This window comes from Electrophorus electricus, chromosome 11 (assembly GCF_041902795.1).
Source record: "Electrophorus electricus isolate QZ-2024a chromosome 11, ASM4190279v1, whole genome shotgun sequence".
Taxonomy (NCBI): Eukaryota; Metazoa; Chordata; class Actinopteri; order Gymnotiformes; family Gymnotidae; genus Electrophorus; species Electrophorus electricus.
The window spans coordinates 16,993,746-17,007,460 of record NC_137507.1 but is presented as its reverse complement, the minus strand read 5'-3'; the positions used below and the strand labels follow the sequence as shown (position 1 = coordinate 17,007,460).

At 43.9% G+C, this 13,715-nt stretch overlaps 1 protein-coding gene across 2 annotated transcripts; it reads left to right on the top strand.

The window, feature by feature from the left end:
* The first annotated feature begins 1,697 nt into the window (after positions 1 to 1,697).
* On the top strand, positions 1,698 to 12,830 carry itih5 (inter-alpha-trypsin inhibitor heavy chain 5). Of its 2 annotated transcripts, XM_081722488.1 has the most exons (14): positions 1,698 to 1,979; positions 2,070 to 2,114; positions 2,349 to 2,512; positions 3,188 to 3,301; positions 3,781 to 4,040; positions 4,611 to 4,780; positions 6,775 to 6,891; positions 7,293 to 7,464; positions 7,744 to 8,056; positions 9,418 to 10,058; positions 10,207 to 10,257; positions 11,070 to 11,186; positions 11,615 to 11,992; positions 12,117 to 12,830. In XM_081722488.1, exons 1-14 carry the CDS (start codon positions 1,857 to 1,859, stop codon positions 12,425 to 12,427), a joined length of 2,976 nt encoding a protein of 991 aa, XP_081578614.1. In that variant the 5' UTR covers positions 1,698 to 1,856; the 3' UTR covers positions 12,428 to 12,830. The 2 variants fall into 2 exon arrangements, with proteins under 2 accessions (XP_081578614.1, XP_035384488.2); XM_035528595.2 differs by lacking the exons at positions 1,698 to 1,979; positions 2,070 to 2,114; positions 2,349 to 2,512 and adding an exon at positions 2,619 to 2,685.
* The last annotated feature ends 885 nt before the right edge of the window (positions 12,831 to 13,715 follow it).

Sequence of the window (13,715 nt, the reverse complement as noted above, 5' to 3'; positions counted from 1 at the left end):
TGCCAAGTGTGGGCACATAAAATGAAATACTATGGAATTTTTTTTAAAAACCTACGAAAACGGATACCATAAAGCTCACAGAAACAATCCAAGGCTAATTGATATTTTCATGGTAGAGTCAGTACTACAGAAAACCCCATGGCTCATTCTGCTACCATGCAAACGGGAAGTGAAAGCAGGATCCAGTGTTGTGGGGTCCTTTTTAGAAGAAAAATATTACTCTGATCACGCCGTGACAGTATATCTATATCAAAATTAACTGCATTTGCAAGCACGTCTGTTCAAACTAATGGCATGAGCCGAGACATTTCAACGACGCACAGACTCTGTCACTGTACATCATATACATACATAACAACGCTTTTAATATTGCTGGCCTGTTTCTGGGCACGGCGGTCGGATGCCTGTTTCCACCTCTGCGCTCCTCTACTACCGCACTTCCCAAATTATTCACGGTTCGACGCAGTTGCGTGCTACAACCACTTGAGGGTGCATTTCACAAACATTAAAATAAAATTGTTTTCAAATATTTAAAATATTATACTAAAAGTATACTAGGGTAAAAAGAACACACACACTCTCTCTCTCTCTCTCTCTCTCTCGCTATATATATATATATATATATATATATATATATATATATATATATATATATATATGTGTGTGTGTGTGTGTGTGTGTGTGTGTGTGTGTGTGTGTGTGTGTGTGTGTGTGTGTGTGTTCTCCATATATATTTACATTTACGGCATTTAGCAGACGATCTTATCCAGAGCGACTTACAAATGTGCTTTGTCATTTACTCATAGAATACATCCTAGCCAGTACAGTAGGTTAGAGTCCTATATTATAATGATCTATAATACTAATGCCACACACACACACAAACACGTATATATATGAAACATACGGAGAACATATGTATCCGAAGAAGATTCTACGCTAGGTGAGTATCTGCAATGTACTGTAGTAAGAGATGTCGAGAAATTCAAAATTGTAGTAAAGTACAGAGTTCAAAACGTTCTGTTTTTAGAGAAACTCTGTGTACTCGTTTATATATATTTATGTACCGCCGGTCAAACGTTTGGACACACTTACTCTTTATTTTTACTATTCCTACATTTTAAAAGGGGAAGGTATCAAACCAATGAAATAACACACATGTAATTATGCTGTGATAAATAATATTGACTATCTTAGAGTTTAGATTCTTCAGAGTAACTATCCTGTACTTTGATGACATGTTTACACACTCTTGGTGTTCTCTTTACTAGCTTCACGAGGCACCACCTATGATACTTCTCCGTCTTGAACACATTCTCACATCTGCAGAGCACTTATAGGGTGAGGGACTAAAGTTGTGAAAGAAAACTATTTGCTGAGGGTGCATTTAAAATGGTGTGTATGTGAGTGTGTATGTGTGTGTGTGTGTGTGTTATGAAAATGAATTCATATATAGGCTTAAACCTTTTCCAAATTATATTTCTCAGAGTACAAGTATAAACCATTAGATTACAATATATAACAATTAAAAACATACATATAGTCAGATGTGTCCACACACATTCTACTCTTGCAGCCTCAGTCTGCCGGATACAACCTTCTTAATAAAGGGGTTCTGAACATGGCATCAATTACAAGGCACCCAGTAAATGACCATACTTGATCGCAGCTAGAATGACATTGTAATTGCTGTGGCTTGGAGTCGTTAGAGACTGGCTCTTCCGTCTGATGGCAATTTCCCTAGAACAGGAAACTGTTTGGGCGGATCGCTTGGAGTTTGCGATCTTCACTTCACATAAAACGCACCCTAGACCACTCAAGACCACCGAAACGTGCGCGTCGTGCTACAACAGAAAATGCTGCTCGTTGCGTGTGTCTTGTGCTTCAGCCAGGTGGCTTGTGCTCTGACTGCAAACGAAGATGCTACCGAAGATGTCGATCTTGAGGACGGCATGGTTTCACAACTGGATTTAGGCAACGTGGGTCACAGATCCATTTCGGTATTTAGAACAACTCCGAATGCACCGTTAGTCTCATTATAATCTAAACGCGCTTAATCTTTACCCCAGGCTCCGCGCAGGGTGCCGCGACAGGTGAAAACACTTTTGAGCAAGGTAACTTACTGGCACTGGTGCATTGCGTACTCGATTTCCTCCTTTATCAAACATTTCTATTATGTATTACCTACACAAGTAGTAATATTTGCGTATTTCTGTGGTTGGCGATGGTGCGCATGTCAGCGCATTGAGAATTATGTCAACATGAACAATATTAGGCTATATGCCAATATAAAAAGTAACCCAATGCAGAATATCCTGCAATGCAAATTACTACTTTATTTTTTTCAGGAAACTAAACCACATATTCAGGAACTTTCGATCCAAACCACCATCATGTCGCGGTACGCGTTCACCGCGGTGTCCTGTACGATGCTGAACAGATACAGCGCCGCAACCGAGGGAGTCTTCCAGCTCCAAGTTCCAGCGGCCGCCTTCATTTCCAACTTTACAATGTAAGACAACGCGAGGGAACTACATCCCTAGACACCGAATCGCTTCGTTCATTATTGTTATTTATTTCCACCTGCTTTTTACTTTATTCTGGCTGTTTCTCCGAAGTCACCATATCGCAAATCTGGATGGATGTTTTTAAAGCCTGGACGCAGTGAAACAGTGCGAACGCACAGTACGTTGGATTCTACCTTCACACTGCGAGAATGCAAATGACTTGTGGACCACGTGGTATTTCTCAATCATAACATTGTTTTTGGATTTAAAGGGTGTCGTCTTAGTGCAAGTTTGTCAAAGAAACCATTTTCCAATTGCTGTTCTGGATTTGTTTTATGAGAGAGGTCACTATGAGAGGTTAAGTTAGTATTAATTTCACACACACACACACACACACACACACACACACACACACACACACACACACACACACACACACACACACACACACACACCGGGGTGGAGAATTACGTCTTGACTTCGCTGCAACAAAACTCTTTCAGAATTCTCTGCCATCAAAATTAGAAAGCTGGCTTGCACAGATGTTGTGATGACAAAGGATTGTTGTGTTAATGCACTGAGCCCAAACTGTGTTGGTGATGTGGTAATCCAGGATTGCGCTGCTGCTGATGCGCTAATCCAGAATAGCGTTGCTAATGTCATACTGGAATGTGTTGCAGGATCGTGGGAGGGAGAGTTTTCCCCAGTCAGATAAAGGTGAAAAAGAAGAATGGAGACAAGAACAGAGATGAGAACAATGGCAGAATGAAGAGCAAGAAGTCAGCAGAACGCAGGTAAGGAGATGGCTGTGTGTGTTTGTGTGTGTATGTGTGTGTGTGTCTGTGTATGTGTGTGTGCGTCTGTGTGTGTGTGTGTGTCTGTGTCTGTGTCTGTGTGTGTGTGTGTGTGTGTGTGTGTGTGTGTGTGTGTGTGTCTGTGTGTCTGTGTGTGTGTGTGTGTGTGTGTTTCTACTGAGCATATTAATACACCCCGTTAATGTTGCAGTTTTGTTTCAGATTCTTTCTGACAGACATTTTCCACAGAAACGTCTACAGAATGGAAACGTATCACATCAACATTCAGAAGGGATTCCGAGTTACTGAACAGTAGAGGAAGACGACAGATACAGATCTACATTTCCCCTCTCCACAACAGAACCTCTATTTGAACATTGCTAGGGCCAGCCCTATGAAAGAATCCTCAGACAAAATCTCTGCCATATGGATAACAATCAGTCTCTCCTTCTTGCCATCCCCCCACCTCTTTTCCCCAGTGAGGGAGAGGCTGAGACATTCCGCATGGCCATCACCGTCCCAGGGCGCAACCGTGCCGTGTTCCTGCTGACCTACGAGGAGCTGCTCGTGAGGCGATTGGGTTATTACGAGCATGTGACCAGTGTTCGGCCCATGCATTTGGTCAGCAGGCTGAATGTGGGCGTTACCATCGTGGAGCACAGCCGAATCAAGTACCTTGACGTCCTGCCTTTACGAAATGGCAAAACATCACCCTCCAGTGGCAACGGCAAGACGAACGGTACCCGATTGCCTCTAAAACCATGAATTCAGAGTTCCACAACTGCACCAGCAATGATCTGAGATTAGTACAGTAATGCCCTTCTCCTTTTGTAGGCCCGAGCAAGATACAGAGCAGATTACAGCAGATGCGGGATCTGCTGTTTCATGTTGCTCAGTGTTGGAATGTGCTAGTAGATTCCGCCATGTTACAACACATGTTGACTAACCTCCAACATATCTGGCACAATATTTGGTTGACAGAAGGTTCCGTTATGCTCCAGTATGAGCCAAACCTCAGCCTGAGACCTTGTCCTTTGGGATGTTCCACACCCACACACCATTTTCCTCAACAGCCTGAAACATATGCATGCTCTCACTTTTTTGTTTTTTCTCCCTTCATTTTCTCTTTCTCCCTCATTCTCTTTCTCTTTCTCTTTCCCTTCATAATATTTCTCTTTCCCTCTCTCTCCACAGTCTTCTGGTCACAACCTTATTTGAAAGCATGACTGACTTCTTCTCGCCTTCTCGTGCAGAAACGTTAACTAAACGCAAACAAACGCACACACTTACAGAGCATTCCCTTTCTCAGGTAAGGCCACCATGCCTGTGTCAACAGTGGTCAGGCAGAACGAGACTTTCTGCAAGATCTCCTTCACCCCAAACATCGTTCAGCAGGTCAAGATCACCAACAACGGCATACTGGGAGATTTCGTGGTGCGCTATGATGTGGAGAGAGAAATGGGGATTGGGGATATTCAGGTACACACACACACACACACACACACACACTTTCAGCATTATTATCCACTTTCAGATCTTCAGGGCGTAAGTGGCTGATATTGTGGTCCAGATCTGCTTCTGTCCACAGGTGAATTTCATCATAGCCTGAGATCATACACTGATGCAGTGTGTGTTGCCACGGCACACATTCGCTGTGGCATTGTTTCCACAAGCTTCTGCAATGTCACAACATGTATTTCTGTCCAGAGTTGCATTATTTTTTCCCCAAGAGCTTGTATTAATGATGGGAGATTTGGACCACTGCGCAAAGTCTTCTCCAGCACATCCCAAAGATTCTCAATGGGGTTCAGGTCTGGACTCTGTGGTAGCCAATCCATGAAAATGATGTCTCATGCTCCCTGAACCACTCTTTCACAATTTGAGCCTGATGAATCCTGGCATTGTCATCTTGGAATATGCCTGTGCCATCAGGGAAGAAAAAATCCATTGATGGAATAACCTGGTCATTCAGTATATTCAGGTAGTCAGCTCACCTCATTCTTTTGGCACATAACATTGCTGAACCAAGACCTGACCAACTGCAGCAAGTCCAGATCATAGCACTGCCCCCACAGGCTTGTACGGCAGGCACTAGGCATGATGGGTGCATCACTTCAGCCACCTCTCTTCTTACCCTGATGCGCCCATCACTCTGTAACAGGGTAAATCTGGACTCATCAGACCACATGACCTTCTTCCATTGCTCCAGAGTCCAATCTTTATGCTTCCTAGCAAATCGAAGCCTTTTTTGCCAGTTAGCCTCACTGACAAGTGGTTTCTTAAGACTACCCAGCTGTTTAGTCCCAATCCTTTGAGTTGCCTTCTCACTGTGTGTGTCGAAATGCTTTTACTTTCACTATTTATCAACATATCCCTGAGTTCTACTGTTGTTTTTCTACGATTTGATTTCACCACACGTTTAAGTGATTGCCGATCACGATCATTCAAGATGTTTTTCTGACCACATTCCTTCGAAGATGATGTTTCCCCACTATCCTTCCACTTTTTAATAATGCGTTGGACAGTTCTTAACCCGATTTTAGTAGTTTCAGCAATCTCCATAGATTTTTTCTCTGTTTGATGCATGCCAATAATTTGACCCTTCTGAAACAGATTAACATCTTTTCCATGACCACAGGATGTGTTTTTTGACATGGTTGTTTAACAAATGAGAAGCTACTCACTGCATCAGTTATGGTTAAATAACTTGTTGCCAGCTGAAACATAATCACCCATGCAGGAATTATCCAATGGGAGGCTCTTACCTATTTGCTTAATTCAATCCAGGTGGTGACCTTTTTTTTTTGGCCAGGCAGAGAAAGTACAAGAAATATGTACACAAAATAAAAAAGACACAATTTTCAGAAAAAAAGAGGCTTCTACAGGCAAAGGTCTGTCTTTAGTATGACCTCCCTTGGCACTAAACACATCTTTTGATCTTTTGTGGCAGACTGTCCTGAAGCCTTCTGAAGTCATCTTCTGGTACTGTTAATTCAGGATTAATTCCATTTAGGTTTAAGAGAGCCAGGTTCATGTGATTTCTTAACTGTAAGTGGAAGTCACACTAAATACTTGCCACTGTAGCCTATAAAAGCTGTTTTTTCAGATTTGTTCTGTTTGTATTCTTATAAAGAGACTGCAAATAATTCTAAATGGTCATTATACTATTGCTAAAACAATAAATCTAATAATCAGTAATCTAACTTCTGTAATTTTAGGCCACCGTATACTGTATACTGTACATCACTCTGTTTATATAAACACTGATTTTAGACTGTAGACTGAATGCTTTCTCTCTTCTCTGCTCAAATTAGCTAACTGCTCCCCAGACACATTTACATCCACAGCTGTACTGAAGAACTCTAATCTCAAGAACAGCCTCACACACACACACACACACACACACACACACCACGCATACTCACCAGCAAGGCATCAAGTCAAAAGGTCATGAAAAGCTCTTTTTCTGGCAGGTGCTGGACGGACATTTCGTACACTATTTTGCCCCCAAAGACTTGCCCATCGTCCCTAAAAATGTTGTGTTTGTGATCGACACCAGTGCCTCCATGGTTGGCACCAAGATCAGACAGGTAGTATAAGCAGCAAACTTTCACTCTACACTTTTAAAGGTATACAACTGTAAACTACAACTCTACACTTTTGTGTATTTGTGTCTAAGCACCTCGGACTGAGGTAGTGGAATTAAATGTGCAGGAAAAAATGATATTGCAGCCTACAATAACCTGTCATATCTTGTCAGTTTCGTATTTTCCTCATGCACTGAAAGTCTGCCTGTGTGTGCCTGTATATTTGTGTATATGTGTGAAATGAATACTAGCATAACCTGTCACAGTAACTTCTCTCATAAAACAAATCTCAGCATGTATGTCAGTGTTTCCGTCTTGGTTTTCATGTGGTCAGAGCTAGTCTACTCATCCTGATGCTACATTTTGATCGCTCTCATGTTCCTCGGCCCGTTGTGCACGGGCAGACTAAGGAGGCCCTCTTCACCATCCTGAGGGACCTGCGGCCGAACGACCGGTTCAATTTTGTCACTTTCTCCAGCCGCATCCGGGTGTGGCAGCCGGGCAAGCTGGTGCCCGTCACGCCCAACAACGTGCGCGATGCCAAGAAGTTCATCTACATGATCTCCCCCACTGGAGGTACTACATCTTATACCCACTGTGTCTCTGCCATTCCCTTACACTCGCACAGAATCACCAGCACCAATATGCAACATAATTAAGTGTTTTTCTTTCGTTGCATGATGCATCCCTAATAACTACAATATGTTATTGGTGTTAGAGACGCTTCAACACATTTAAATCTACCAGCCACAGGATGATCTAAATGGAATTTTATTTTATGATGTTTTACACAGCACCCTTTTACATATAGCCTGATATTATGTTGCTTTTTCTCTATGCCCCCACCTTTCCCAGGAACAGACATCAACAGAGGCATCCAAGCTGGCTCCTTGTTGTTAAGCGAATACCTGTCTAGCCAGGAGCACACCAATGGCAACAGCGTGTCGCTCATCATTTTCCTGACAGACGGCCGGCCCACGGTGGGCGTGATCCAGACACCCAGCATACTGGGGAACACGAAGACAGCGGTGAAGGAGAAGTTCTGCATCTTCACGATCGGCATGGGCAAGGACGTGGACTACAGACTGCTGGAGCGCATGGCCCTGGAGAACTGTGGCACCATGAGGAGAATTCCCGAAGAGGCTGACACTAGCACCATGCTGAAAGGGTAAGAGTGTATGTGTGAGTCTGAGCATGTGTTTGCGCTTGTGTGCGTGTGTGCACACGCGTGTGTTTGTGTGTGTTACAGTGTACCTCTAATTCACTATGCAGCTTTTCCATTTCACCTATAGCTCCAGGTGTTTTCTATTTTCTGAGAAAATGAAAAGCAGGTATCTGGGAAATGGCATGGGATGCGTGATGTGGCCACACCGTGGCCTGCTTCTCTTCACTGCCTCTGTAGAGCTCTGGAAGCTTCATAGCCAAATGTGTGCATGTGTGTAATGTGCGAGATGTTTTGAGTTTTGCATGAAATCCAAAGTGAACTTCCAGAATCTTCTGTGAAGTCTGCACCCTCTGACTGCATCGTATGACTTGAGGAATGAGACCTAGCAAAAAAAAAGCTGAAAAAAATACAGGGAGAGGAAAAAAGGGATCATGAGTGTTTTGTGTGTGTGTGTGTGTGTGTGTGTGTGTGTGTGTGTGTACCTGACTTAACTGGGACTCTGGGGTATTTTAGCATCATGGCCACATCTGCTGTTTACCTATGAGCACACAGTTGTCACATATCTCAAGATCAAGTGTCAAGCAAAAGACTTGGGATTGGTTCAGGTCCTCTTTATGAGGTTTCTTAGCAGAGGTTCACACTAAAGGTCAATGGATTCAAGTGTAAGTGCCTTAAAGTGTGAACTCGGTATACGTTACTGTGATGCAATGAGCCACCTGATAATCCAACAAGCCATGTTGTTTCAGAATGAGGCCAATAAGCATAGCTCTGGGACATGAAACTGACCAAAAAACAACCCGAATGAAGAGCTCTAGAAAATTGTAATTGTTATAATTTTCCCCTCCCAGAATTCCCCCAAAATCCACTGTGTTAACAAGCTACAAGGTTGGGAGCTTCCTTTTACATCTTATTCATTTGAAAGATGCTCATATCCAGAGTGATTTACAATCTGTCAGTCATGTTAGAGAGGTAGGCAAGTGTAGTGTCTGGAGTCCTGCCTAAGGACTTATTGATATAGCACAGAGCACTTGCCCAGATGGGGTTTAAACCCCAGACCTCCACAAGGGGCAGCAGTGTTGTTAGCCACTGCACCAACCACAGCTTCCTGTATGATGTATTACCGCTAAACTCCACTTGTGAAACGTCCAGTTTAATGCCTGTAACTGCCCTTTCAATCACCTTAATCTCATTTGCACCAGTCACAGTGTAGTGGGTTAAAATGTGGGGAAAGGGGAAACACTTTTAAATCATTAAAGTTTGGTTAATTAACCAATAAAGCTTTATCTAAATTCCATGTAGTTATCCCGTCTTCCTAACGTCTTGTTTCCTCCATTTCCCTTCATCTGGCTCCTCTGGTTTTGTAGCTTCTACGACGAGATCGGCACCCCTTTGCTGTCGGACATCCGCATGGAGTACTCCGACGACGCCGTCGAGTACGTCACCCGGAACCACTTCCCCAACTACTTCAATGGCTCGGAGATCGTCGTGGCCGGCAGGCTACACAACCGCAGCGCAAACGCGCTGCACGTACAGGTCACCGCCAGCAACAGCGAGCACAGCCTCACCATGGAGACGGATGTGTCGCTGGGCGAGCGTGAGCGGCAGACCAGGCGGCGGGTGAAGGAGGCGGAGGCGGAGGCGGGCGTGGGAGCCGACGGCTACGTCGAGCGCCTCTGGGGCTTCCTGAGCGTGAAGGAGGGCCTGAAGGGCCGCCTCCGTAGCCATGGCGGCGCCGAGCGTGAGAACTTCACGCGTCGTGCCGCCGACCTGTCGCTGGCGTACAACTTCCTCACGCCGCTCACGCAGATGCTGGTGGAAACGCCGCAGGTGCTCGCCGACGGGACAGTAGCCCGGGCGGAGCCTGCTGGAGGGCCGCCCCCTGACGACTCAGGCATGGCCAATCGGCTGCTGGAATGGGAGGAGTCCGCCGGAGACACGCCTCAGAGCCTGCACAGGAAGAAGAAGGAGGAGCTGCATCAGAGCTCCGTGGTCGGCACAGGGACAAGTAAGAAAATTATTATTCGGTTTATTCAGAGAGTCTTTAAATGAAACTTTGACTCATACGTTTTCATATGACATCACTCTGTCATGTGCTTTAACAACTTAACTCAGCACACTTTATTTATTTATTTTTTTTAATTTATTTTTTACAGATGGAATTAAAAAACCCACCAAAAAGTCTGTCACCTTCTCCAAAACATCTGGTAATTTTTCCATCTTGGTGAAGCATCCGTTGCTAACCCACGCAGAAGCAGTCAGGTCGTAAGAGGCTTGTAATTGAACTGGCCTGAGCACGGGGTAAATGCAGGGGTAAACGCTACCGTGTCCCAGCTGCAGGCTCTAATTGAGAGGGAGCTGTGTGCAATGAGAGAAGACAGGGCGGTTACGGCAGTGTGAACATGAGTGTGGGACATGCTGCACTATGCACTTGTGCACACAGATTCTGACTGCATGTAGCTGCAAGTGACTATATATATATATATATATATATATATATACACATATACATTATGTGTGTGTGTGTGTGTGTGTGTGTGTATTTTAGCAGTATTCTGTCAAAGGCTGACAACTGTGTACAAAAAGTCTCTTCTGAAGCAGGAGCCTGTTTTAAATTGCAAATCGGGATGCCGTTTCAGAGATTACGACATGACAGAATGGAGTCCCAGTGTGTGAACTGAGTCCCAGAGTCCTGACCTTCACTGCTCTTAGCTGATATTCTACTTGGCTGCGTAACACTGGCCAAAAGATATCTTACGCCGCAAAGCCTTGCTCAGTTAAAGTTCAGTTGGCCTCAGATGAAAACGAGAGGGCTGGTTTGTCACAGATTAACTGGAACAAGCCTTAATTCAGTCGATGGATGATGAAATTATAAACGGAATTACATGTTCATTTAACAAGTTCAATAACAGTATAGAAACAGTATAAAATATGAATGCTGGGTTTTGACATGGTTTACCTTTATTTTTTGTTTGTTTTGTTTTCTTTTGTTTATGTTTTTTGTCTGTGCACTCTGTAGCGGACGGAGATCCTCACTTTGTGGTGGAGTTCCCCCACAACAAACTCAACGTGTGCTTCAATATCAACGGAGAGGCAGGAGACATCCTGAGGCTGGTCACTGACCACAAACACTCTGGTAAACAGCACTGTGGATTATTTATAGAACAGTAATCAAATGCATTTTAATCTGGGACACAATCACTGTCATGTAGTGACAGTATTGCTACTGTAATATTACTATGGTCAGTTTGAATGGGCTACACTCTCATATTCAGATGCTACTGAGGGACTTGATTAACTGGACCAGGTGGGTTAGATTTGGGTTGGAACTAAACTCAACAGTGTACTAGAACTTCATCGGAGGAGTTGGACACCCCTGTACAATTCACTAGAACCACACAAACCATTACAGTTTTCTACAGCAGTCTACGCGGCTCTTTGCTGACATCCTGTATCGTAATAATGTCCCAGAGTATCCAGTTCTATGACAGTGTGTCCACTGCCTGAATTGCTTCCTTGTATTAATGTTAGTGTGCTTGTGTGTGTGTGTTTGTGGTTGTTAAGGTGTGACTGTGAATGGTAAGCTGATTGGGACTCCAGCCCCTTCTGGCAGCCACAAACAGCAGCGCACGTATTTCGGCTCCATCACTGTAGTCGTGGATATGCCACGGCGCTCCTACATCGAGGTGACGCCACACAAGGTCATTTTGGACAGCCGTGATCGCATGGTCCTCCCCTGCAGTTCCAGCATCTCCGTGGAGAGCGAGAGCCTGAGTGTGAACATTGCTGCAAATGCCAGTGTCACGGTAACGATACAGGCATCAATCCAATTCGTCATTTTGTTGCATGGCTACAAAAACCCTGCCCCTTACCAGCAGGACCATCTAGGGTTCTACATCGCAAACAAGAAGGGACTGAGCAAGGACACACACGGGCTGTTAGGTAAGCGCAAGCAAGCGCACACACACACACACACACACACACACACACACACACACACACACACACACACACACACACACTCTTGCACAAACAAACCCACTAATTATTAAACATGTCATTTCAGGTCAGTTCCTGTATGAAGAAGTTGCACTTATCCAGCTTCATGGAAACATCACTGTGGCAACAGGAAATGACATGGGGGGAGCAGGTCCTGCCCCAGGCAACGCCGAGCCTGAGCACACAGGCCTGAAGGTGAAGAAACGGACCGTGGAGGTGGTGAAGAAGACCAGACGCATCTACTCCGGGACACACACAGTGGACTGCTGGTTTGCCAAAAATAATGCAGCTCATCTGATCGATGGCCAGTACCAGGACTATGTAGTCCCCCACCAATTTGATACAGGACACTGGCCTCATGGGAACAACATGCACTGACACACACACACACACACACACACACACACACACACACACACACACACACATACACAAAGAGAATAATGGCTCTTCTGGATTAACTGGTACCTACACACAAGTCTGTGGGAGACTTGAACTATTCACACATTCTATATGCATTATGTGCATTATATCTGTCTCATGCTTGGATTTAATAACTACTGCATCATGTTTGTATGTTTCACCTTTTATACCTAAATCTAATGTAAAATGAATAAATTCAGTATAAATAATTATTCTACACCGACATGGTGCATTAAAACATACTGACACTGTAAATCAAATATTTTCAACACTTTTAAGGTTTCTGTAATTTGTGATTTGTAACTTTTCAATGGGAAATAAACGTTGGCTCTTTAAGGTGGCACCGGGCTGGCCTGTGGAGGCAGCCTTGCACACTTTGACTGTTTAGGGCTTGAACTCAGCAGGCTTGGAAGACCTGCCTGGGGTGTCTGTTCAGGGCTTAGATTTCCGTTCAATCCATTTGTTATATTTTTGTTATTTTTGACTACGTCACATATTTCACATATTTAACATATTTCGGTGAGGTCACAAATAAAAAAAAGTAAAATAAAAAAAATGACAGTGTCCCATATCATCATTGGACAAAAGAAGACATTTGTCTAGTAAGAGGTTTAAGAAGAATAGATTCATTTGAACTGAATAACTAGACTGTGTATATGAAAGCTGGGGGCTGAGAGGTCTTTAGCCCTCCCAGGTGTGCACCCCTCTTAGAGTTCTCTCCTTATCTGCGCGGCAGCCTCACTGTGTCGTAATTAAACCTTTCATTGGCTGTCGCTAGGCGACTGGCCTCTGTCTTGCGGTTAAACATCTTATTAGCTGTTGCAAGGGGACTATTAACACGGAGACAAAGAGCAGTGATTCTTGACCTTTTTTTTCTTTTGGAGTGACCCCACTTACCTAAAAAAGCAAAGCCACTGGCTGGTACACACACACACACACACCAACCAACCAATATAAACTGCCTAGTGTATGCCCTGTTGTACTTAAGGTTTGACTGTCAAAGGGTAATTTATTAATAATGTCTCACATTCTGTATGCGATCTCTGATTTTTCTAGAGCTCCTGAAGTTGCTGCTAGGAGCCTTATGGGCACATACTACTCGTTAGTTGTTATTCTATAAATCAAAGCTTCCTTTTAGATTTGTGTGAATGAGAGTAGTCACCCAATATCCATTTATATCTGTGGCATTCAAGATCAGTCAATAATCAGTGAATGGTGTAAAAAAAATTTAAATGACACAAAG

Excerpts from the sequence above, each read along its gene's own strand:
- itih5 (XM_081722488.1), top strand. The coding sequence starts at position 1,857 with ATGCTGCTCGTTGCGTGTGTCTTGTGCTTCAGCCAGGTGGCTTGTGCT. Across the intron at positions 3,302-3,780 it reads AAGAAGTCAGCAGAACGCAG|TGAGGGAGAGGCTGAGACAT; the intron begins GTAAGGAGATGG and ends TCTTTTCCCCAG. Across the intron at positions 4,781-6,774 it reads TGGGGATTGGGGATATTCAG|GTGCTGGACGGACATTTCGT; the intron begins GTACACACACAC and ends TTTTTCTGGCAG.